Raw genomic sequence first — 25,075 nt, 5'->3', positions numbered from 1 at the left:
TTAAGCTAAGTAGTTCTTGGGAGATCTTTTCCAAATTTATTACGTCTTCAAGCGTTTTAGCCTCCTGAGTACAGATAATAAACAATGATACACTAGCTTTCGTGTGTCTTTAACATCTAAACAGGCATTGCTGGGAGGGGAAGCTCCTTCCAAGGACATTCAAAGGTTAATGAAACAGGTAAGCTGTGGATCTTGTTGTCATATATATAATTATTAACTGCTTTTATACCATATGATTTTTTTGCTCTTGTGGTACTAATGTAATTACCTTAACGCTCCATTCCCTGGGCTGCTCCGTGGCTCTTATCAAAATACATCCACTACTCCCCCAAAACGCAATCTATTCATGAGCTTTAAAAACCACCCCATGTATTAAGGTGTACGGACACATTTATATGTCCTGAGCTTTTAAATAAATGTTAGTTTATTTCATGCTATATAAACTTAGGATATCAAGCCAGCGACAAGTGCGCACCGGGTTCCATCTGAGCCCCGGGGCGGGCGGGTGCTCTTGGCCCAGCGCCGGCCCCATCGGCTGCTCCCGGGATCCCAGCGGGCGCGTCGCGCGTGGGGTGACCTGTGGCTGCTCCGCTGGGGGACGCGGGGCTGGGGGAAGCACAGCCTGTCTCCCCGAAGCAGAGAGAGAGGGTTTAGTGGCACGGTCCCCGTGCTGTAGTGAGTCGCTGGGTATGTGGTTATGGACACTTGGGCCGCCGCCGCTCACTGGGACGAGCCGTGTCCGCACGCAGGACGTTGGCTTAGCAAAGATCAGCTCTTAAACCCGTGTTTAAGAATTCCTGCACTGCCTCTTTTGGCTCCATTGCTCAAGGGGTGACCTCGGTTCAGCGGGCAGAGCGGCCGGGGGTTCTCCTGGTGTACGTCAGGGCTGGACGGCGCTTTGTCTGTGCATACAAAAGCCCGACCTTGTGGGGCTGGAGGTTGGCTGGTAAAGCGGCGATTTGGGATCTCACAGCGAACCCCAAACCCCGGCCCACGAGCAGCAGCTCTGGCTCAGGTGACCCCGAGCAAAGCAGCACCGGGGCCTCCGGCGAGTTCGGCGCCAGACCCGGAGATGCTGCGAGCGGGCGGCTCAGGGGTTTAAAACGTGCAAATGTGCTGATCCCGATGTGTGCGATAATTTCAGTCTGAATCAAAACCAGCAGCGTCACAAGGCAGCAGTGCTGCAACTTTATTAGAGGGCCAATTGAAAAGAATTACAGTAATTACCGCTTGATGCAATTAAGCGTTGGGGAAGGGCTCGCACGGTCGGTCCTGCTGCGGCTGCTGGAGGGGAACCCTGTGCCGGGAGGGAGCGAGCGCGGCCGTGTCGGGTTGTGGCGGCCGTGGGGTGAAGCCTTAGAGCCGCCTTCCCCGACCGTGGGCTGTGAGCGGAGCCCCCCGGGCCCAACGAGAGAGGAAAATGATGGGGACGGGACGGAGGGGACCCGCGGGGGCTCCGGGCAGGAGGGGCTGCGGGTCTCCCTGCCGCTGTGCACGGCTGCTCCCGAAACACTGAAATACCTGCTGAGCAGGAAGGATTTGGGGATGTTTTTGGCAGTGCTGTGGGACGGCAGCACCCAGTGAGGCCACCCTGGGAGCTTTATCTCAGCCTTATCTGCTACAGTGTATCAGTGAAACCACATTAAATCCCCGGGAGACAGCCTTATTCCAAATTTCAAGTGCTCTTAATTCAATTCAGCGGTGAATCAAGCCACATTGAATTTATGCTGCATTAATTGCGTGTCAGGGTTTCCGCGCTGAGGTTTAGTGCTGTTTAAGGACTGTTTCCCACTCAGTGCTCAGCTCTGCTCTGCCCGGCTCGGAGCGCAGGGCAGCGGGAGCTGCAATGGCCTTTAGCAGGTACAGCCCCAGTGCAAAGGTCCTGCCGGGTCTGGCTCTGGGTCCGCAGAGCTTGGGGGTGTCAGGCAGAGACACCAAACCAGCTGTTGATAGTACTGGGAACTAACCGGCAGTGCCACCCGGGGGGTCATGGGCTGCAAACCCCCTGCTCCCCAAATGCGTCTGCCTCCCCAAAATGCCTCGGCCCTGGGCCCGCGGGGCTGCTCCAGCAAACGCCAGCACAGCCACGGGGGTGCCCGGGCCCCCCGGCATAGAGCCCGGAGCCCTTTGGGCTGGGGGGACATGGGTTTGGACACAGCTGCTGGATGCAAAGGTCACTGAGCAGCAGCAGTGCCAGAGGCCCCCAAAAAACTTCAGCACCACAAGTGCCTTCAGGGAACTTCCAAAGGGCTTGGGGTAAGCGAAGCCAGGATTTTTAAAGTTGTTTTTCTTTCCTTTTGCTTTGTTTCAACATTACGTGCTTCCCCAGCTGCTCTGCCCGAGCGAGGGAACACGCCGGTGGGTTCAGTGACTCCCCGCTGGCACCGCACCTGCTGCTGCGGGGAGACCCGGCACAGGGAGCCGCACACGAGGGGGACAGGACAGTGACCCCCAGATGCAGTTACAGGCCGTTTTCCCTCCCCGAGACCCTGTAGCTGTGGGGGACCAACCGGGGTGCTGGGTATGGGGGTCCCGGGCCCGCCAGAGCAGCTGCTGCTCAGAACTGCAGCGTAAAGATGGTCAGGACTGGAGAGGGGGCGTTGACTTGGGGGGTTGGACAGGGAGGGCTGGTCCAGCTGGGTCGCTGCACCTGCTGGTGGTTTTTCTCCTGATCACCCCTTAAGTAGATGTTAAACCTCCCCCACATCGTTAAATCCAGCTGTGACAGGGCCAGGCAGGGCTGAGCAAACCTGTGCTCGGACACCCCGCGCCAGCTCCGTTCCCCGGCTGGACCCCCCGGCTTCCCTGGGGCATCACCCCCCGGCTTCAGGCTTTGCACAGAAAACCCCCTTCCCGAGCTCACCCTGTCCATTGCCATCAGAGATAAATACCAATACAGATACCAATACAGATATCAATACAGATTTTTTTTTATTAAACCTACAAAGCAAAACCCTGCTAGGATTGGCTGGGAAATGCATTCCATAAAAAGAAGAAAAGAAAAAAAGGAGAGGAGAGGAGAAGAGAGGAGAGGAGAGGAGGAAAGGAGAGAGAAGGAGAGACAGCATTTTTAATCCCAGCAAAAGAGTCTGAACCAAAACCCAGAAAGAGGACCAAAAAAAAAAAAAATCAATATTTGTAATTAACCCCACTACTTAACAGTGAGAACCACACACTGTAAATGGTAGCCAGAAATATTTTAGCATGAAGAAAGGCTGATCCCCTGGAACCCGCCCGATGGCTGGGCTGGGGAGCTGCCCTGGGGAGCTGCCGGGCTGGGAGGGGAGAAATGGGGGCGAAGCAGGGAGCCCGTGCAGCCCCCGGCAGCCTGTGCTGCACCGGCCTCGCTCAGGCCCGGGGGGGCAGGGGGACCAGACGCAGTCTTTTTAAAATTTCTTTCTTGGCACTTGCGTTGTTCACGTTGGTGCTGCAGCCCCTGGGTCACATCAAGTCGGTGGCAGGAGCAGCGGTGATTGAAATACCTGTTACTGCCAGAGAGCAACTCTGAACGCGAATACAGGAATTAGAGAAGGGGCTCCTGGCTGCGCTGGACCCAGGCGCTGACCCGATGCAGCCCCGGGACCCCGACACTGGCTCTGCCGCCACCTCTTGTTCCAGCACTGGGTAAAGCGGAGAAAGAGCTGCTGACCCCAAAAACTGCCCTTCAAGAGGGGTCGGCAGCAAAACTGTGGCAGCCGCCCAAGCCAGGGACCAGCACCCGGCTGCCATGGGACTTCAGAGCTGTGTCACTGGGAAAACCACTGCTGTGGGGAGGGAGCAAGACAGGAACAACAACACCCCCACACCGCCTGTCCCGATCCCACAAACCCCAGATCCCGGCCGGTTTGGCCTCTGCCGCCGGCTGCCCCGAGAACACGCACCTGTCCCAGTGCTGGGGATGGGCCCGCAGGACGCGTCAGCCCGGCCGTGAGGGCCAGGAGAGAAACGGCGCAGGTGACAAGGGCCCCCAGGAGAGCACACCAGGGTGGAGACCTGCCCCTCCTCTCCTCTCCTCTCTCCTTTTTTCTCTTCTTGTTTCTCTCCTCTCCATCAGTGTCCTGGCCGCCGTCTCCAAGGGCCAGAAGGCAGAAAGCCTCAGGGGTTTGTTGCAGGACAAAGCGTTTCCCAGCGGGTCAGCCCCACCACGGCAGGAGTGGCTCCGCGGCTGTGCCAGTGCAGGGCTGAGGTTTGGACCCCGGCCATGGGGACACGGCTGGTGTCCCGGCAGAAGGGGCTGCGGAAGAGCTGCCGTGGGGTGCTGGAGCTGGGATTCCTGGGGGTGGTCACGGCCACATGGACTTGCCCAAGGGACAGTCCTGCTCCGAGCGAGGGCTGATTAGAGACCCCCACCCAATCAAGGTTTCAAGGAAGGGCCACAAAGATGCTGAAGGGAGTGGAGCATCTCCCTTATGAGGAAAGGCTGAGGAGCTGGGGCTCTTTAGCTTGGAGAAGAGGAGACTGAGGGGTGACCTCATCAATGTTTATAAATATAGAAAGGGTGGGTGTCACGAGGATGGAGCCAGGCTCTTCTCGGTGACAACCAACAGTAAGACAAGGGGTAATGGGTTCAAGCTGGAACACAAGAGGTTCCACTTAAATTTGAGAAGAAACTTCTTCTCAGTGAGGGTGACGGAACACTGGCCCAGGCTGCCCAGGGGGGTTGTGGATTCTCCTTCTCTGGAGACATTGAAAACCCGCCTGGACGCCTTCCTGTGTAACCTCACCTGGGTGTTCCTGGCCTGGCAGGGGGATTGGACGGGATGATCTTTCAAGGTCCCTTCCAATCCCTAACATTCTGTGATTCTGTGATTCTGTGATTCTGTGAAATGACACTCAGTCCTGTACAAGCACTAAACAATCCAAAGGCGAACGGTGCTCCTGAGCACTGAGATGCTTTATACAAAGCAAACGAAGGATCAGAGACACCGCGGGTGTTGCCGTGTGAGAACAGCAGCAGATCAGAGCTGCGGGAACAATCGCTTCCCTGGCGCGGCAGAGCTGCCGAACCAGGACGGTCCCTCAGCCCTTCCCACCCGAACAGTCCCGGACCGAGACGCTCAGCACGCCCAAGGCACCCGGCTGGAGGGTGACGGACACCGCGGGCTGGGACTCCGTCCCGTTCCCTCGCAGGTGCACACCTCTGGTTTCCCAGCAGTACCCCACGCAAATGAAAACGAGCCCCCAGACATTTTAATTACTATAATAAGCTGCTGGTGCACTCATCCAGTGGTGGGATCGCATTTAGTCCACCGGTTTATTCAGAAGTGCGCGTACATCGGTGCCACCAAAACTCACACTGTTGCCCTGAATTATCTGGGACTGAACTGAATCTACAGCTGTTTTCATCTTAATTCCTGAATGATGGTGTTTATGGAGCCAAGGAGTTCCTTGAAATACCCGTCTTTGTCACCTTCCCTCTGCTCCTGGGCCGCCAGCTCCTCGTACTCGCTGCGCAGGAGGCCGAGGGTGCTGCCGAGCGCCGGGTCCCCGCGGTACCGCTCCCTGCAGAACGCCATCAGCACGGCCACCGTCTTGAGGACCTTCTCCCGAGTGTCGTGCTCCGGCACGGCCAGCAGGTTGGAAACCACCACGCACCAGTCCTGCTCCACCACCGCCGGGACCAGCCTGACCTGCTGGTACTGCTGGATTTTCTCTTGCGTTTGGTCTCCGTGCTGCGAGTCCTCAAGGACCATCTGTGGGAAGTGGCGGAACATGGATTAATATCCTTGTTGGAGATCAACCACTCCCGGGAGGTGAAACATCGTGAGAGAGTAGGATGAATGTCCCGTAACACCTGCCTTGGAAGGGAGAATCATATAATAGAGTGACAGAATCATTTTGGTTGGAAAAGCCCCTCAGGATCATCGAGTCCAACCATAACCCAGCCCTGGCACTGCCCCATGTCCTGAGAACCTCATGTCCGTCTGTCCAGCCCCTCCAGGGATGGTGACTCCAGCACTGCCCTGGGCAGCCTGTTCCAATGCCCCACAGCCCTTTGGGGAAGAAATTGTTCCCCAGATCCAACCTCAACCTCCCCTGGCGCAACTTGAGGCCGTTTCCTCTGGTCCTGGCGCTTGTTCCTGGGGAGCAGAGCCCGACCCCCCCTGGCTCCAAGCTCCTTTCAGGCAGTTCAGAGATCAGAAGGTCTCCCCTCAGCTCCTGTTCTCCAGCTGAACCCCCAGCTCCCTCAGCCGCTCCCATCACACTTGTGCTCCAGCCCCTCACCAGCTCCGTTCCCTTCTCTGACTTGCAACATAAAACCAAGACGGGTTTGTGTCCTGGTTCTTTGTTGCCCGCACATGAAGTTGTCAAGGGCTGAGGAGCAGAGACCCAGCCCTGGGCAGGGACGGGGCAGCCAGTGCCCAGGAGCTGCTGTGAGAAGCCATCGGACAATCCTGTCCCCAAGGGCCACTTGTGTCCCCGAGGGCACCTGTAACCTTCTCCCTGTCCAGGTCACCAGTTTGGCACTGGGCTCCACTGTCCCCGGGCAGCTCTGGTCCTGGTGCTTCATCCCACTGACTGACGGGACGCGGTGGGGACAAGGAGGGACAAGGCTGAGACCTCCCCTCTTGCGGTCCCCTGAGCGGGCTGCCTGATAAACCCCCCTGGCCAGGCGGGATTTGGGGTGAAAAGAAAAGCAAGCAGCAGAAAAAGCCCTTCAGCGCTGTGGCAATGGGTGCATCAGCGCAGAGCTGCCCACCGGAGTTCATCATTGTCAAACCGAGCTCTTTGTCACCCAGCCCAGCCCAAACCGGGGAGTCCCATCTCCCCCGCACACCCCAAAAGCCAATGGGCTCAGATCGATAAACAACCTTCCCTGTCTGAAGGGCAGCGAAAAATCCTTGTTTTAACATAAACCCGAGAATCCGCGGGGCCTGCGGAGCCAGGAACAGACGGGGCGGCTGTAAAACCCGCGGGAGGAGCAAATGGGAAGGGCTGGGGTCACACACCCCCGTACGTTCCTTCTCACCAGCAGGCAGACGGGATCGCCCGCGTTACAGCCAGCGCCTGCTACCATTTCAGACCCGCTAAAATAATTCGCACCTTTACAAAGTCTCCTGGAAAACAACAGTTTCAAAACACAGACGTTGCTCCGCAGTGCCCGAAACCCTGGTATTACAGCAGTAATAATCTGCAGGGCAAATTGGCTGTAAACGGAGAGGAAGTGGATTTAATTCCCGTTCTCTGGAGTCAGAGAAACGTGCAGACTGAACAAGGAGCGATGGCCGGGGAACGCGGGGTTTGAACTGACATGCGGCAGGGACCTGAGGACTGGAAAATAAAACACTTGAAGCTGCAGGTGCAGCTCCAGCGAGGGGCAGGCAGGGCAGGCAGAGACGGGCAGGGACGGGCAGGGATGGGCAGGGACGGGCAGGGACGGGCAGGGACGGGTAGAGACGGGAAGGGACGGGAAGGGATGGGCAGGGATGGGCAGGGACGGGCAGGGATGGGCAGGGACGGGCAGGGACGGGAAGGGACGGGAAGGGATGGGCAGGGATGGGCAGGGACGGGAAGGGATGGGCAGGGACGGGAAGGGATGGGCAGGGATGGGCAGGGACGGGCAGGGACGGGAAGGGACGGGAAGGGATGGGCAGGGACGGGCAGGGACAGGCAGGGACAGGCAGGGACAGGCAGGGCCTCTCCATCAGGCAGGACACAGCAGCGACTGCTCCCCTTGGCTGTCCCAGACACCACAGCCGAGCTCACGGAGTCTGGTGCCTGTCCCCTACTCATGTCCTTGACATTTTGTTATTTAAAAACCCCCGGGTGAAACGGCGATGGCAGTTTAATGCAAAATGAAGATTTCAGCTCGCTCTGGGCTCTCCCAGGCACTTGTGGTGGCTCGTGGGCGGAGGGAGCCCATCCCAACCAGGACCACCCCGATGCTGGGTCAGCCCCTCCTCATCCTCACCCCGCGAGGATGCTCCACGGCTCCTTTGGGGTGCAGGCGGGGAGCGCCCGGCCGGGTCCCGTCCCAGCTCCTCACCTTCTCCACGATGAGGTCGTAGAGCAGCGTCACCACCCGCACGTGCAGGGGCTCCATCCCCTTCTGTCTGAAGAGGCTCCTGAGGACCTGGAGGCCGCCCAGCTTGAGGAACTGCTGCTGGGCGTACGGGAAGTGTCTCAGCATGGAGGACAGCGCGAACAGGGCCTGGTGGGGACAGAGCTCCGTCAGCACGAGGGTACGGCCGCCGCATTGGCACAGCCTCTTCCTGGCATCCCACGGGACAGGAGAAACACGTCACCCCAGCGGTGCAGAGCTCCTTGCTGAGGGGCGTCCCCACGAGCCCCCTCGTCTCCCCATTGCAACCCTCCCCGCTGCCGCCAGGCTGCCCGAACCCGGGTGAATTCCATCCAAACTCCAACCCCGCCACCGTGATGGCCAGAACGACGACCCAGCACCGGAACAGAGCCAGTGCCGTCGCTGCTCCCGGCAGATCCCCCACCGACCCGCGGCACAGAGCCCGGCTACAGGGTGAGGATGGGGCAGAGCGGGGCCCAGCCCCTCCAGGTCATAGAATCACAGAATCACTTTGATTGGAAAAGCCCCTCAAGCTCATCGATTCCAACCGTAACCTAAATCTGGCACTGCCCCATGTCCTGAGAACCTCATCTCCGTCTGTCCAACCCCTCCAGGGATGGTGACTCCAGCACTGCCCTGGGCAGCCTGTTCCAATGCCCCACAGCCCTTGGGGGAAGAAATTGTTCCCCAGATCCAACCTCAGCCTCCCCTGGCGCAACTTGAGGCCGTTTCCTCTGGTCCTGGCGCTTGTTCCTGGGGAGCAGAGCCCGACCCCCCCGGCTCCAAGCTCCTTTCAGGCAGGTCAGAGATCAGAAGGTCTCCCCTCAGCTCCTGTTCTCCAGCTGAACCCCCAGTTCCCTCAGCCGCTCCCATCACCCTTGTGTTCCAGCTCCTCACCAGCTCCGTTGCCTCCTCTGCACTCTCTCTAGTATTTCAGTGTCCTTCTTATGATGAGGGGCCCAAAACTGAACGCAGGATTCAAGGTTTGGCCTCACCAGTGCTGAGTACAGTGGCACAACCATTTCTCTAGTCCTGCTGGCCACACTATTCCTGGTACAAGCCAGGATGCTGGTGGCCTTTTTGTCCACCTGGGCACACACTGGCTCATGTTCAGCCTCTGTCACCAACACCCCCAGGTCCTTTTCTTCCAGGCATTTTCCAGCCGCTCTTCCCCAGCCTGCGGCGTTTATGGGGTTGTTGTGACCCAAGTGCAGCACCTGGCCCTTGGCCTTGTTGAACCTCAGACAATTGGCCTCAGCCCATCGATCCAGCCGGTCCAGATCCCTCTGTACGGCTTTCCCACCCTCCAGCAGATCAACACTCCCTCCCAACTTGGTGTCATCTGCAAACTTACTGAGGGTGCGCTCAATCCCCTCGTCCAGGTCACTGACGAAGAGAACTGGCCCCAGTACTGATGTGGACACCTGGGGAACATCCCCTCCCTCGCCCCCATGCAGCCGGAGGGCAGGACCACAGAGTTTCCCAGGAAACGGCCCCAAAACGGGGTCTGTCACGATGCAGCATCACACACCAACAGCGAGAGACACCGGCACGGCCGCGCTTGCCTCCTGGGCCTCCAGCGGCACGGGGTGAACACCCAGGAGACAATTAGGGGCCAAGCACCGAATTTTACACTTGTCTACTTCTGATGGCCGCGGTTTGCAGAGGGGACAGGCTGACATGCCTGGGGCAGGGCTGCTGCCAGCAGGGACCGGGATGCTCGTCTGGGCGATGAGCAGCCGAGCCGGCCGCTCCGCACGCCGCGTGGACGCGCAGCCCCCGCGCTCCGGGGACAGATCCGAGCTGACAGCCACGTCCTCCCCAGCCCTGTTTGTTTCTATTTTCCATCTCCCGAGTTGCCATCGGTGAATTTCCTTCTCCTTATTTCACCATAGGCCAAAGGACAGGGGAGGGAAGAAACGTACTCATGGCCTCGCTGCCGTGCACTGGGGCGGAAAACCCACCTGAGCGGGAGCCGGGGCTGGGGCACCCACCTGTGCTTGGAATCCTGGCCTGGAGAGAGATGGGGGACTGTGCAGAGCTCAGGAACTGGGAATTAAAAGCCTCTGTCCTCCTGGAAAAGGGGGTTCAACCCTTGGAGGCTCTCATGAGACCGTGTGTAAATGCAGACAATACCGAGCCCATCCCTGTCGCTGTTCTCCGGGGGCTGCCACTGGGAAGCGTCCAGTCTTGTTCAGGCTTGCCGGAAAGAACCGTCCTGCACGCACCACCCAGGGGTTCGAGCGATGCTGGTGAGGGGCTCTGCACTCCCAGCCGTCCTTTCCTACCCCAAAATGAGCTCCAGATCGAGACACGGGCACTCCCGGGCGGAATTTCTGAGCACGGAGCATCCTGGGGTGCAACTTTCCGTCCGGCACCTCCTCCCACCCATGACCAAGAGCACCGGGGTTCCCTGGCCTCTCCCGTGTCTTCTGCGCACTGGAGGACTCTCAGCATGGACTAAAGGGGAGCGTGTTTGTGGGACTTTGTTCAAACGCTGCTGTTTGCATAACAGCAGATGTATCAAAGACAAATGGAAGAGCTGGTGGTTCCCTCACCCCACCAAACCCCCTCTCGCAGGAGGTCGCCATGTTAAACGGTGTGCCTGGGTTTTCGGGAGCAGCCAGATAATTTTACGGCCGTAAACAGCGGTGGCATCACAGGCTAAAGCGAGGGTAATGAGATCTCATGCTCTAGGGAGTGCGGTGAGGAGGGATGGAGGGAGGCGGCGAGGGAGCCCTCGCCCCGACAGACAGCGCTGCACATTTGGCTGGGGGCTCTCGTGCTGCTCGGCTCGCTATGGAGCCAGTGCCGAGGGCAGCACGCGGGGCTGGCTCCAGCAATTAGCTCCTTCCAGCCGGCAGCGTTCGTTACCCTCTGATCGGGAACCCCCGCCCTCCTGGCCCTGTCCCCGCAGCCGCCAGAGCTGCCGTCCACGTGGGGCGAGACCCGCGGTGCTGGAGGCCAGTGGGCACGCAGGACCCCCCTCCCGCACCCCCCAGCGCAGGGTCCCACACTCTCAGGGGGTCGGCGAAGCCCTGAAGAGCACAAAAACAGCTCTGCCTATGGTGCATCCCCACCCACTCACCTTCTTCTTGACGGGCAGGGGTTGTTCCGTAGCCAGAATAACCAGGAGCTTCTGCAGCGCTCCTCCCTCGATGGCTTCGATCTGGACTTTGGGGTTGCTGCGGGGAAAAAGCAAAAGGCAGGTGAGCGGCAGCGCGGGCACGGCGGGCGGGACGGGCTGCGGGTCCGCGTGGGCAGGACACGGCCGAGGGCAAATCCAGCCTGACCACCGAGCAAACCCCCCGCTGCCACCACGAACCCCCGACGGCCACCGACCGCAGCTTCATAGAATTATAGAATCACAGGACACCAGGCTGGAAGGGACCACGAGGATTAAATGGTTCAACCTTTCTTGGAATAAAGCCCAGTCTAGGCAAGCTGGCCCAGAACCCTGTCTAGCTGAATCTTTAAAGTGTCCAGTGTTGGAGAACCTGATTTTTGTGGTTATGGAGAAGGTGCAAAGCCCTGGCCAGAACTCCCCTGTGCTTCCCGCACAGCTATTCATCCTCCTGCTTCGCCTCTATTCCTTAACAGCCTTTTATATTTCAGTTCTTGCTTTCCCTCCCTCACAGCCCTCACTTGCTGTTAACACACTGATTTATTTAAACGCCCCTTTGCTGCAGCACCGTCCCCCCCAGCTCACCTGGAGGAAGGTCCTGCTTGTCTCCGGCGCCTCTGAATCACAAATTATACCCGGTCTCACCATCCACATACCTCTCGCATCGAGTGTTTTTTCTCCAGGGACTACAAATGGCTAAATCCACCCTCCTGTCTGCAAGAACCAGGCTGAAATGTCAGGTCTCTGAGCAGCTGGCCCAGTCATGCCCACCGCTTTGCAAACCCACTGCTAGGGCGGCTTACAAGGTGGCAAAGAGGTGAAATGCTGCGGGCTCCCGCTTTGGCAGGGCTTCCACAGTCGGAGCACAATGTACCAGCTGTCGACAGCCCTGATCCCGGGTTTTTCGTGCTCTAAGGAAAAGCTCTAGCACTTCAGCCTTTGCTCAACTTGGAAGCAGCAATTGCACCACGGCCAGACAAAGGTCACGCGTCCCTGCTACAGCAAAACACCCGCAGCTCTTACCAACGCCAGAGCAGCCAGCGCCGAGCATCACCCCAGAAATACCAGAGACAGAGGCAGACGGGGTCATAAAAAAACCCAAACGGAAGACAAATGGGCTTGGGCAGGGAGCAGCCTTGAATTAAACCCGCGGCTCCCAGGAACACGAGAACACCGAGCTCACCGGTGTCAGCCGAGGCAGCCTCTGCACCCCCCGCTCGACCCCGGCTTTGCTTCTCGCACCGCCAGGAGCCACCCCCGGCTCAGAGGGGTCCTGACTGCAGTGACCCGCGGCAGGGACAGGGCTTGTCAAAAGCCACCTCTGATTTCTCAGGGACCCTGCGAGGAGTGGACAGCTGTGACCTGGGAGAAAGAACAAACCCAGGAGCTTCAGGATCCCTCCGCAGAAGAGGTTTGGGCAGCGTGACCCCCAGCCAGGGCTTGGCTGAAGAGCGGTCTGACATACCCCGTGTGCCAAGTGTGACCCTCGCTTCAACAGAGCCAGAGATAAGTGACACCTGTCCTGCAGAAAGCAATGAATCCTGCATCTCCTGTCAGTCCAGATGGATTTATAAGCCACGCTTGTGATGAGACTCCTTTGGGAGCCCAGAGACACGACAGCAGGAGGACATGGCAGCAGTGAGAAGCCACACACGCTGCGGTGCCCTCAGCAGCGGGTCGGGACAGCCGAGCACGGCTGCGCTCACCACGACGGCACAAAACCTCCTGCAGAGCTTGGGCAACGCGGGCGCAGCCGTGGGGCCGAGGTCAGAGCCCCGGGCACCCCCACAGCCCGCCCGGCGCCGCAGGGATGCGCGGACACCCTCCGCTGTGCCGCGTTCGGCCGCAGACCGCGCAGGACGGGGAGGAAGAGGTTTTTCCAGCTCTGTTTTCCAGCGATGACAGCTTTGGTCTCTGCCTGTGTCTGCGAACAGTTGGGTTGTGCTTGTTGTTGCTTGCAGCTTTTCTAGGGGCAGGCGCGGGATGGAGGTCGGGCTGTGCCCGGCACATCACCGGCCAGGCTGGCAGACACGTTTTCGGTGCTGCAGCTCCGCGTCCCGTGTGAACAAGAGGCAAAGAAACCACCGCGGTGTTTCCAGACCCAAGGAGGAGCTGACGACTCCTCTGACACTCAGAAAAAACAAATTCTGAACAAAAAACTTGACCAGATTTGGTCACATGCAAGTGGGAAAGGGCGACCAGAACAAGTGCAGGACAAGTTTGCAGGCTGGTATAACTCTTGGTGCCATTCAAGGAAAACATGAAGTTTGGGATATCCAAGTTCTTTTGTCACATCTATCTAAAATAAATAATAAAAACTCTTTCAGCAAGGGATGCAACTGAAAAATTGGTATGCCTTTTACTGCTTGGTTGGTCACCTGGAGGATTAGATCTAATTAAAATCTCTGAACCATGGTGTTTTCGCCAAGGAGCACCTCCGGAGCTTAGGAAGCGTTCCGGGTGGTAGCCGTGCTGCTCACTTCCCTGTGTTTCTGTTGTTTAATGTCTCTACTATCAATAGTCTGGGCTCCACGCTAACAAAAAACCTCATTTGAGAGTTTAGAAAACTCAGCACAGATCTGTACAAATTACACCGTGGAGCCCAGGGAAAAGCAGCCTGAACAAAATAAATATAACGAAACAGACAGTGGAGCGCCCGCACGGGAAATTCAACCTGTGCTCATCTGCTAATGGATACGGGGACGGTGGCACGAGCAAGGAAATTCACTGACACGAACCTCTGAGGCTGGGACAGAGCCTGAACACAGCGCATGAGGACACCCCCGACGCTGCAGGGGTGGCAGAGATTTGGGAGCGCTCAACGGATGGGACGAACCAGCTTCCCAGCCCCGAGGCCCAGGTCCATCACATCCATCTCTTGTTCTGTCCCTGAAGAGCAGAAAACGAGGCTGGGTACAGCCTCACCATGACTGATCCATGCGAAGAATTCCCTGGGTGCTGGGACAGGCTGGGGTTAAGGGGCACGTCGCTGGTGGTCACACTGGCCAAGATGCCCTGAGCAGCGATGAAGAGGCTGAGGAGCCCAGCAGGAATCCCTCCTGCCCACAGGTGGCCACACCGGCAGCTCTGAGCAGCTCCTGAGACAGCTCTGTCCCTTGCAAGGTGAGCTTCGTCCTTGCACAGAACATCCCGAACTTCTTGAGACATGGGTCATCCATCCCAGATCGTAGTATGACCACTGAAGAGCTCTGGACATGGGCCACCAGACCCTCTTGGTATGGATCAGAGAAGGGAACGGAGCTGGTGAGGGGCTGGAGCACAAGTGTGATGGGAGCGGCTGAGGGAGCTGGGGGTTCAGCTGGAGAGCAGGAGCTGAGGGGAGACCTTCTGATCTCTGACCTGCCTGAAAGGAGCTTGGAGCCAGGGGGGGTCGGGCTCTGCTCCCCAGGAACAAGCGCCAGGACCAGAGGAAACGGCCTCGAGTTGCGCCAGGGGAGGTTGAGGTTGGATCTGGGGAACAATTTGGCCAAGAAGGCCAATGGCATCCTGGGGTGTGTTGGAAGGGGGGTGGTCAGTAGGTCAGAGAGGTTCTCCTGCCCCTCTGCTCTGCCCTAGTGAGACCGCATCTGGAATATTGTGTCCAGTTCTGGGCCCCTCAGTTCCAGCAGGACAGGGAACTGCTGGAGAGAGTCCAGCGCAGCCACGAAGATGCTGAAGGGAGTGGAGCATCTCCCGTGTGAGGAAAGGCTGAGGAGCTGGGGCTCTGGAGCTGGAGAAGAGGAGACTGAGGGGTGAGCTCATCAATGTTTACAAATATATAAAGGGTGGGTGTCACGAGGATGGAGCCAGGCTCTTCTCGGTGACAACCAACAGTAAGACAAGGGGTAATGGGTTCAAGCTGGAACACAATAGGTTCCACTTAAATGTGAGAAGAAACTTCTTCTCAGTGAGGGTGACGGAACACTGGAACAGGCTGCCCAGGGGGGTTGTGGAGTCTCCTTCTCTGGAGACATTCAAAACCCGCCTGGACGCCTTCCTGTGTAACCTCACCTGGGTGTTCCTGCCCTGGCAGGGGGATTGGACTAGATGATCTTTCGAGGTCCCTTCCAATCCCTAACATTCTGTGATTCTGTGATTCTGTAATTTCTTCCCCAAAGGGCTGTGGGGCATTGGGACAGGCTGCCCAGGGCAGTGCTGGAGTCACCATCCCTGGAGGGGTTGGACAGACGGACATGAGGTTCTCAGGACACGGGGCAGTGCCAGGGCTGGGTTATGGTTGGACTCGATGATCTTGAGGGACTTTTCCAACCATAATGATTCTGTGATTCTATGACCCTTCTGACCACAAGACAAATGACATTTCAGTTTCCCACAGCTGCCTCCTCCCAGACTCCGGAGCGGTGACTTTGCCGAGCACACGTTTAATGTGCGGTGTCATCAGCCCAGGATGTTTTCCCCTTGGCGGCTGGAGGAGGGTGACCGTGCCCGTGCATGGAGAGGGGAAAAAGCAAAATCAAGGGAGGGAAAGCCAGGAGAAAACCTCCCTCCGAGCCTGCCCGCCGCAGCTCACGCAGCAGAAGGAAACGCTCCATTTTCTGCCAATTGATGTTTCACTGCGTCGGAGTTACAACTTCCCACGAGGAGCCAGAAATTATTACAGTCAAGGCTTGTTTGCCAGCACACCGCGAGCCTCAGCAGCGCCCGGAGAGGGGAGCAAAAGTAATAAAAACAAGGGCTGACGCACCGTGATGTGTGTGTAAAACTGCACCGAAGCTGCTGCCAGGTGACAGGTCCTGCCTTGGGCGGGTGACGAAGGCGGAGACGGGACCTGCACCTTCCGCCAGCTGCCGGGTCAGGATGTTCACTCCCTTCTTCCTTTTTTTTTCTTCCGCTAAAGCTCTTTGTGGAAGCAGCAAGACCTTAGGATGAGGACGACCGACTATCCGGAGAAGCCACGAGCATGAAAATCCACCATAAGCTTCTCCTTTGCCATTTTCACTGGCAAACTCATCACACGGAAGCAGGTCTCGTTTGGCCAAAGAAAGGATGTTTTAAGAGTATTATCCATTAAGAGATCCCCCTACCCTGTTCCTCCGAGGATGACCCTCAAGTACACGTGCACAAATTTAGGAGAGACTTTTCCAAGTCTTTCCAGACGGCGCACACGAGGGGCGTGGGAAGACTAGAAAGCAGCAACACAGCCCTGAGGCGACGGCAGCTCTGGAGTTAGACAGGAACTTGCGATACAGCAGCAAAATTAGATTTAAATTTAAAAAAAAGGGAGCCGGGGACTTGGAAGCACAGAGCAGGGCAGGCCGGCAAATGCCTTTGTCTCTACTGCTCCAGCAAGGACACACACTGAATATTTATTTCTTGGCCTACTTGTTATACAAACCGCACGAGACCCTAGGCAAAAAAAAAAGGGGTCACCTCCTTACTCCAAAAACCCTGCTGAAGCAAGGAAAAGACCAAGAAGAGGTGGGAGCGGGGAGTGCAATGAGGGGATGCTGCTGCCCAGCATCCTCGCGGGGAGGCAGGGCTGGGGAGCCGGATGAAAGCCTGGCGCCAAGGTGAGAAGGCACGATAATCACCGGGCGAGACGCGACTTAATGGGGCCCTTCTCTCCTCAGAACCAGCGCTCGGCGAGGCCGCGTGGGAAATCAAAGCAAGGGATCAAAGTCTGTAAGCCTGTGAAACAGCCTTAAAAATTTAGTGCAGTCTATTGAGCTTGTGCTGTAACCTGAGGAGCAGCAAGAGGCAGCAGCGCGCACCTGACCCCCCCGGCTCCCGCACCAAAACCCATTAACGGAGAAAATGAGACGGCAGCAACGCTTTGCTCGCAGGACAGTGAAGTGGCTCAAGCCCAAAATGTGCCTATGATGGCGTTACCCTAAAACACCTCACCCAGCTACTTGTGCCCCTCGAGCCTCCCCACCTGGGTAAGAATTGGAAAGGCAACAGAAAGAGTCATTTTTGTGAGGCCTGGAAACCAAAGCGACACGAGCAGGGTCACACCTGAAAAGGCCAACAACTTTTTCAGAGGCGTCTCTATTTGGAGGGTTTGTGACAGCTCTTCTAAGTATATTCGCATTAAAATTACCTGACAAATAACAGATAGAGAGATAAAACTGATCATTATGATGTCAGTGCTTAAAGCTTTGACTAGAACTCAAATTCCAGCCCGAACTAGAGCTGTAAATCTGCAACCATGAACAAGGGCAGAAAAAGGAGGCCGGATGATCAGCAGCCCATTAATACTTGCAGGATTGAACTTCAGATTGCAAGTTTAAGGAGAAAAAAAATTAAAAATGAAGCATTAAAATAGCCCAAGTGAGAAGTGACACATGCGGAGAACACGGGTCCCCGCTGCGGTCAAAGACCTGGCTACGGCACAAACGATCCCCATGGGCAGCGGCTCCAAAGCCACGGCCTCCCGGGTACGCACCAGTGGGGACACATCTCCTTCCAAACCTTGTTCTTCAGGAGAGGACAACCGGGACAACTCAAGGACGACTGGGACGACTCACCGCAAACAATCCCGCAACGCCCCCGTCCCCTGAAACGACGCCCCGGCTCTGCTGCGGGATGCTGGCAAAGGATGCTTCAGCGCAGGGTTGGTGAATCTCTTATAAAAATATATATTTAGCAGAGGCTTTCCATTATCAGAGTCCTACACTATCAGAAAGGAGATGGGGCATTTGCGCGCACAATATGAGATGTACAGGGTAACGATAAGATAACCTCGACCCCAACGAGGCTGCCTGCGGCCATTCGGAGTTAGAGGAAGAGGGAAGAGGCACCAACACCCCCGAAGCCCCCGCCAAGGTGCGTATGCGGCAGAACTGGCCTAGAAAGGCTCTTCTCTGAGCATCAGCTCAAACCTGAGTTTATTGCAGACCAAGGCCTTCAGAGCTATGACTTAAGGATATTAAAACCACCCAGAAAAATGGAGCCCTGAGTAGTTCACCGATCAAAATACAGCGAAGAAGAAAGTGGGGGCGAGAGGGGAAAACCTGACAAAAGGAAAACGAGGTTTCAATAGGCAATGCAATACAACAATTTCGTATAAAAGATGTGAAGCATAAAAGAGGTGTTAGATGTTCAAAAGCACAGAATATAGGAGAGGCATTAAAAAAAAACCCCGGAGAAGATGAAAATCTCCACTTCAATGCAACGCTGCCTTCTCACTTTCCACCAAGCCAGGCGCTCGTCGCCGTAGCGGGGGAGCAGCCGCGGCCCCGCGAGAGCAACACGGCTCAACGTGACATAATGCATTACAGAGATGCGAGTACGGGTTTTAATGAGCAATTAGGTTATTGAGTATGTGTTGCTAAGAAGAGAACAGAACTGCAGAGAATCAGTTGGAGCTGAGTGTGTGATTCTGATGGGTTAATGTGATGCTGAAAGCGGGGAAGCGTGAGTCACCCTGGAGAGGCAGGAACACGAACAGCCGGGGAACTTGGGCTTGCTCTCAACCTTGTATCTGCGGCCCAGGCACCAGCAAGAGACGGTTGAGCTTCTTACGAGCCCTGCAACGTCCCTGCTGAAAGCTGGGGGCTTAAAACATCCCGTTACCGACAAGCCCTGAGCTCCCTGGGGACGTGGTGACATCGGGGTTAACCAGGGCAAACTCTGCCCTCAGGTACGGAACGCAACGGAACTACCTACCCTGGGTTTCTGGCCCTTTGCAGTCACAACGGTTCTGAGCTGGAAGCGGAGAGCAGGGCGACTTGTCTGGGTGCAGCCAGGGTCAAGAGCCACCGAGTGCCCCGCAGGGAGGGGACCCGCTCACCCAAGCCCAGAGAGGGCCAGGCAAAGGCAGCTGATATTTTGAAACGGGGGAAAAAAATCAGATGAGCTGCAGTGCTGTAATGTAGCATAACAGATGGATAATTAGATTTGTATGAAGAGCTGTAAAAGTAAGTAATTAAATAAAAATACGAAATAGCAAATCTGCTGCAGCGAGACACCTCGCAGGGGTGAGGAAAGTCCCCAGAGCCAGGACACAGCGTCCCAGCCGCAGGGGAGCATCACTGGGGTCAACCCAAATGAGTTGTCACCCGAAGCACGACTGCTCCGGAGAGCAGGGATGTGACCAGAGGGACCGAGGCGAGTTGCAGCGAAACCCTCCTCGTCCTCACCTCTCCCTGGCGCGGAGAGCAAGAGCAAATACCAGCTCTGGACAATAAAATCTGAGGTGCCAGAACAAAATCAACAACGCCGGATTGTTCTGCAGAACACGCACCAACACCACACCGACAGGCTGGATTTACAACCATACGAAAAAAGGAACCATGAAAACGGGGTTTACGATTAAAAAGCCAAGGTTGTTAGATTCTCGGGGCCGCTTCTGTCAGCCGGTCAGCACGGAGCGCAGGAGCCTAAAGAGGGAAGGGTATGGCGCGGCACCGGCGCAACCAGCCCATCTCCTCCTGCCTCGGGGACGGACAGACCCGCGAGCCCACGCTGCAGGGTTCGCTGACCCACCGGGATTTAAGGGCCAGTGACTCGTGTTCCATCTGCAAGGACGGAGGGAACGGCCTGAGCTCTCTTCCAGCACAACGTGTGGAATGACTGATCCCTCCGGGTGGGTGTGAGCAAGTGCTCCACGGTGCACGGAGAAGGACGTCTCAGGAACCCGCCCCAGCGCTCCATCACCTGAATCAATGCTTTATTTTGAGGCGTAAATCAACATTAAGGCTATGTGTGCCATGCTTACAAAACACTCCCTGTGCATTGCTGAAAGCCTGGCACTGTACCGTGGGTCAAACGCCTGTCGGTGCCTATGGATGGGGTCTCTCTCATTAATAAAAAGTGAGCAATTCTCTATGAGTGCAAGCAGAACTCATTCATTCCCATGCCGTTTTAGCCAGAGCCCACAAAAATTGCATTGATTCCTTTACAAAAACCACAACACAGCAAAGAACAATACCACAGGATTAATACCACATCCTTGAGCTCGTCCAGTGCTTTTTCATCACAGAGACTTCAAAGCACCCCCAGATTTATAGACGGGGAAACCGAAGCGCTCCCGGGAGCATCGGCAGCTGCACCGGGATGGGAGCGCGAGTGCGGGGCTCCTGCTCCCCGCTCCATCACCCGCGTTCTCTGTCACCTCCAGCCTCCCAGCTCCACGGCTCTGCTGACCAGGGACGGTGACAGACGCAGGGACAGCCCAGGTCCTGCCCGGCTCTTTGCTGCTGCTGCGGGACCCTGAGCAAGACCCTTGTGCGATGGTACCGGGGCAGCTTCGCGCGGCAGCATCCCCGCGAGGTCGGCTGTACCGCACTCAAGGCACACCAAGTTACACAAACATGCCAACAAAACCTATTCGCACACCTTAGGTAACACAAAACCACTGCAAATAGGTGTCTGAAAGCACCACAAGAAGAAAGCCTGAGTGCTAACCACTGAGCTCCCAACACTTGAGCTTCCATTCCCCAGTGGCAGCGAGTGCCTACCTAACGCATCCCGCTAATCATCTTGAGAGACATTAAAAGGCGGCCTGAGGCCAAGACCTTCAATTGTTATTCGCTTTATTTGTTTGCTTGTTCATTTGAGCTGATTTTTCTTTAAGACGAGTGCTAATAATGTAAAAAAGCAACCCAGCAAGGCTCTGCGTGGCGCGTCCCCGCCGGGGCTGCAGCGCGGGGGCTCCGCCACGCCGAGGTGTGAGAGCCGGCGCTTCTCCCGTCCCTCCCGCAGCAGCTCCGCCGAGCACTGTCCTATTTCAACCCCGCCATCTGCTTCGCAGCTCCCCGCGCTCCTCCCGCCGCCCAGGCCGGCAGCGCGGTGCAGCCAGCAAACCTCGCGATCGGCTCCCACCCGTTTTGCTGACGGACGCGCCCCGGGCACCGCGAGCGAAGGCATCGCTCCCGACAGCCGAGCCGCTCGTCGCTTCCCAGCCCCGCCGCCATCCGCCTCTGCGGGGAAAGGAGAATGCTGGATCACAGGAGGATCACACCCGCTGCAATGGCATGCTTTAAACTCCGGCTGTTCCCAGTCCCACTGGCTTTAACGGTGCTATTAGAATCATTTTAGACTAGAAAAGTAGATTTGTTTCACTGAGTCATGATTCAAAAAACGAGACTTTGCTCCAGTTACAAAAGCAAATCAGCACCTCACAAATGCCAAGCACAGATTTCAGCTCCAACAAGCGAAGCCTGGGGAACGCTTCCAGCCGGAGAGAGAATGGAAAAGCTGCATCTGCAAAAGCTGGGAAACCTTTTTTTTTTTTTTTTTTTTTAATTTAGCTGGTTTTGATAAACAGAAAGCCTGACCTATGGAACACCAGCTCCTAGAGACATCTAACGAATTCATTCTGCATTGAGCGACTTATTCACAAATTAATAGAGGGGAGAGGCGCCAGCAGGACGGCCACCACGGGACCAGGGACCGCGCCGCTGCACCGCGACCCACAGACGCCCCACGCCGCTTCGCAGGTGGGAAGCCCTCGAGGAAAGCTTGGGAGTCACAGAAAGCACCAGCAATTCTTTCAGCTTTCTGATTCATCCCTCCTCAAACACCCACATGCCACGGCAGAGGAGGCTGGAACTGCTACATTTAGGATGACATTTAAAAATCAAGGTTGTGCTGCTGATGGTCATTAAAAACCCAACAGCACTTTTCAGAAACAAGTGGGTACTCACATCAGTGTCCCTGCCAAATATCAGCACAGCAGTAATTTTTCTAGCAGCTTCAATTAAAAGATAAAGGCAAATTGCACCCACCTAGAATTACTGTTATTACTGTTGCTGTTTCTTAAACATTCATGGTACACCTTTATATTTTCTAAATACAAAATAAGACGGAAACATTCCTCCTAATCTTTCTAAGCATCAGATTCATCTCACTTAACGTTAGACACCTAAAATGAAGACATCCAGCTCGGCCGAGCTGCCTGGGCTCCCTCAGACACGTGCCCCGCACACCCCTGGAGACCCAGCCCCTGCTTCTGGATTTCCACGGGACTTGCCCAGGCTAATCCAGAAAGGCAAGTCCACAGTCCCAGGCTTCAGATTCACCCTGAAGAGGGCTGCAGCTATTTTGAAAAGTGTCTGAGAAATTCACGGTCACCAGCAGCAAGCAGAAACGATCATTTGCCCCGTGGGAGATGGGGTTGTCTTTGACCCCTGTCCTCCGATGGGATGATTTCTCTTTTGGAGGTTCTCTTTATCTCTTTGAGGTCTTTTTGTCCCTCTCACCTGGCTGGAGATGTATCCTGGATAGTCAGCTCAGGTGGACACTCGTGAAGGAAGACTGAAGCTAGGTGATGTGGATCCCATCGTCAGAGAGAGGGTGAAGGAAACACCAACAAATGCCTGAATCAAGCTGTCAAGGACTTAAAACCACCAAGCTGGCCAATAAAATATGGTTACAATGCAATGAGTTCATGTGCATATATAAGAAACAAAGCCACAAGTAAACTAGATGCTCAGAAAGGGCTGGAGCAAGGAGAGGAGGCACGTTCGGAAGGGAACATTCTGTGTAAAAGATGTGGTGGAATAAGACAATTATGCAAGAAGAAGGGAATTTCAGCAGTGTGTCCGACATCACTGATGGATGGAGAGAACGGATACCTTGACAAAGGAGGCTGACATGCCGATTAAGTTTTAATGACCCTACAGGCAAAGAGAAAAAGCCGATGGAGGAGGGAGCCGACAGACAGACACAGCCTGGCAGTGACGCGGTGAGGAAAAGCCAGACGGATGTTGAGACGAACACTGTGTCTGTAACAGAGAGCAGCCACACGGGCATCCAAGGTGGGTTCTGCGAGGCAGGAGATAAGTAAGGGCTTAATCACCAGGGCAGAAGCAAGTTCTGAGAGGGGCTGCAGAGGACGAAACGCCCGGATTCAGAACCAGCCTGGATGTGAAGGTTGAAGGAGGAACCGGGGTTCTGTTTATTAGCGATGTGAAGCGTGAAGGAGGAACTGGGGTTCCATGAACTCAGCGCTTGGGAGCTGTGGAAAGACACTGTGCAAACGTTAGCTGTGCTGATCACCTCCCACCGCCAGACTGCACTACGCGAGGACGGGAAGGTGACACCACCAGAAGTTCACACGTGTGATGCGAAGGCGCAGGAGGAGAGCAGGCTTGCCGGTAATTGCCGGGATGTAAAACCCCCGTCGATCGCAGCCTAGTAAATAAATCTGGGTGTGCGTTCCCGTCCGCCCTGCACCCCAGAGAGGGGGAAGCCGCTGCCCGGCGTGTCTGCCGAGGGCACGGGGCAGGCTGCCAGACGCTCTGCCTGCCCCGGGGGCTGGCTCTGCCCCTAGACGCTCTAGACGCTTCAGGACATCACTTCAGAAACCGATGGTTCTAAACTGATGCTGCCTGCCCCGGCAGACGCTGACGAACCCGTGCAGGCGCATGCTGCGCTGAGCTGGTGCGGAGCGTCTCCCGCCAGCGTCCAGCGGCTCAGCACGCACCCGTCAGACTGATTTGGGGCTATCTGCACCAAGGAGGTTGCCACGGCCTCCAGCTGAGTCCACAAACCCTGCGAGATGAGAAGCCGCCCGCGCTGCGCTAGCGACTAACGAGTGCATCATCCTCCCCTGGCCATCCCCAGAGTGCGGAACGCTGGCTGCCTTCCCACGCACAGCCGGTCTCACCTCCCGCAAACATCCACTGCCGATGTGTGATGATGAGATCAGCGCCCACAACCGTCCTGACTTCTTCTGTCCTTACTCACATCCTTCCCCCTCTGCTCCCCCAGCAGCAAGGACACCAGTTTGCCACCGGTCCAAGGCGGATGAGCACAGCTCCTCATCCTCCCTCACCGGCCAGGCTGGCTCTTCACCTCACCCATGGCTGATGGTACCGAGAGGCTCCAGCACAGCAAGGTCAGGGGAGACCTTCTGATCTCTGACCTGCCTGAAAGGAGCTTGGAGCCAGGGGGGGTCGGGCTCTGCTCCCCAGGAACAAGCGCCAGGACCAGAGGAAACGGCCTCGAGTTGCGCCAGGGGAGGTTGAGGTTGGATCTGGGGAACAATTTCTTCCCCAAAGGGCTGTGGGGCATTGGAACAGGCTGCCCAGGGCAGTGCTGGAGTCACCATCCCTGGAGGGGCTGGACAGAAGGAGATGAGGTTCTCAGGGACATGGGGCAGTGCCAGGGGTGGGTTATGGTTGGACTCGATGATCCTGAGGGGCTTTTCCAACCAAAATGATTCTGTGATTCTATGACCTTCTCCAGTCCAGCTCAACAGGAATCGTGGCTGCTGTGACCGTCCGAGCAGCTGTCTGGAAACCACCAGCCATGGAGCGACCTACCTCCTTCCCACCTGTCTGCCGCCTATTGTGCAAAAGCAAGAAAAAATTCTCAGTTTGATCTCAACTCATCAATTTTGAATCCAGCAACAGATGTCATCTATTCGTCTCGCCCAGGAGGGCTCACTGGACAGTAAGAGTTGGAGGCAAACTGATTATCATGTTGGGAAATAGCCCTTGGAGAGGCTTTGGTTAAGCCCATCTTGCAGAACCATTATGTTTAGTTCAAATTCTCTCTCTTTTGTGTGTGTTCTCTGTGAATTCCCCAAATGCAGCAGGAATCTTCATCACAGGATGAATCTGGGCAAGGTCCCGGTCCTCAAACACTCATTCACATTTATGTCCTTCACGCTGCACTGTGACAGCACGTGTCACATAATGCCTTGGACAATCTGGGTCCACGTATTTATGGCAATGGACCTCGGTGTTCCACGGCACAAATCTGGGGACCTACAGCTGACTGTGGACACATTACTCGTTCTTGAATGTATGCCACAAAGCTCCTTTCGTTCTGCTTTTGCTTGTAAATCAGGGACTTACATATGTAATTGGCCTAACCGTAAGAGCAAACAACAGCAGTGGTAGCACAGTGCCAGCAATTATTCATGCCTATAATAAATGCCTGTAAAATTGAAAGCCAGCCTTTAGAAATCTGGCTCCTCGGTGCACATACGAAAAAATGAAATCTCATTCGCAGGG

At 56.2% G+C, this 25,075-nt stretch overlaps 1 protein-coding gene across 2 annotated transcripts in view; it reads right to left on the bottom strand.

Annotated features, from left to right (window-relative positions):
- Positions 1-5,185: 5,185 nt before the first annotated feature.
- The window catches only part of SIL1 (SIL1 nucleotide exchange factor), a 100,247-nt gene continuing 80,357 nt past the window's right edge, over positions 5,186-25,075 (bottom strand). For both annotated transcript variants that reach the window (XM_065644018.1, XM_065644017.1), the window contains exons 9-11: positions 11,112-11,208; positions 7,988-8,152; positions 5,186-5,693 (exon numbers count right to left, since the gene is read on the bottom strand). In XM_065644018.1, coding sequence (XP_065500090.1) covers positions 5,343-5,693; positions 7,988-8,152; positions 11,112-11,208 — 613 coding nt within the window. In that variant the 3' untranslated portion in view covers positions 5,186-5,342. The remainder of the gene's footprint in view (positions 5,694-7,987; positions 8,153-11,111; positions 11,209-25,075) is intronic.

This window comes from Caloenas nicobarica, chromosome 13 (genome assembly GCF_036013445.1).
Source record: "Caloenas nicobarica isolate bCalNic1 chromosome 13, bCalNic1.hap1, whole genome shotgun sequence".
Taxonomy (NCBI): Eukaryota; Metazoa; Chordata; class Aves; order Columbiformes; family Columbidae; genus Caloenas; species Caloenas nicobarica.
The sequence above is the reverse complement of the archived record's forward strand: the minus strand, read 5'-3'. Positions and strand labels throughout refer to the sequence as shown.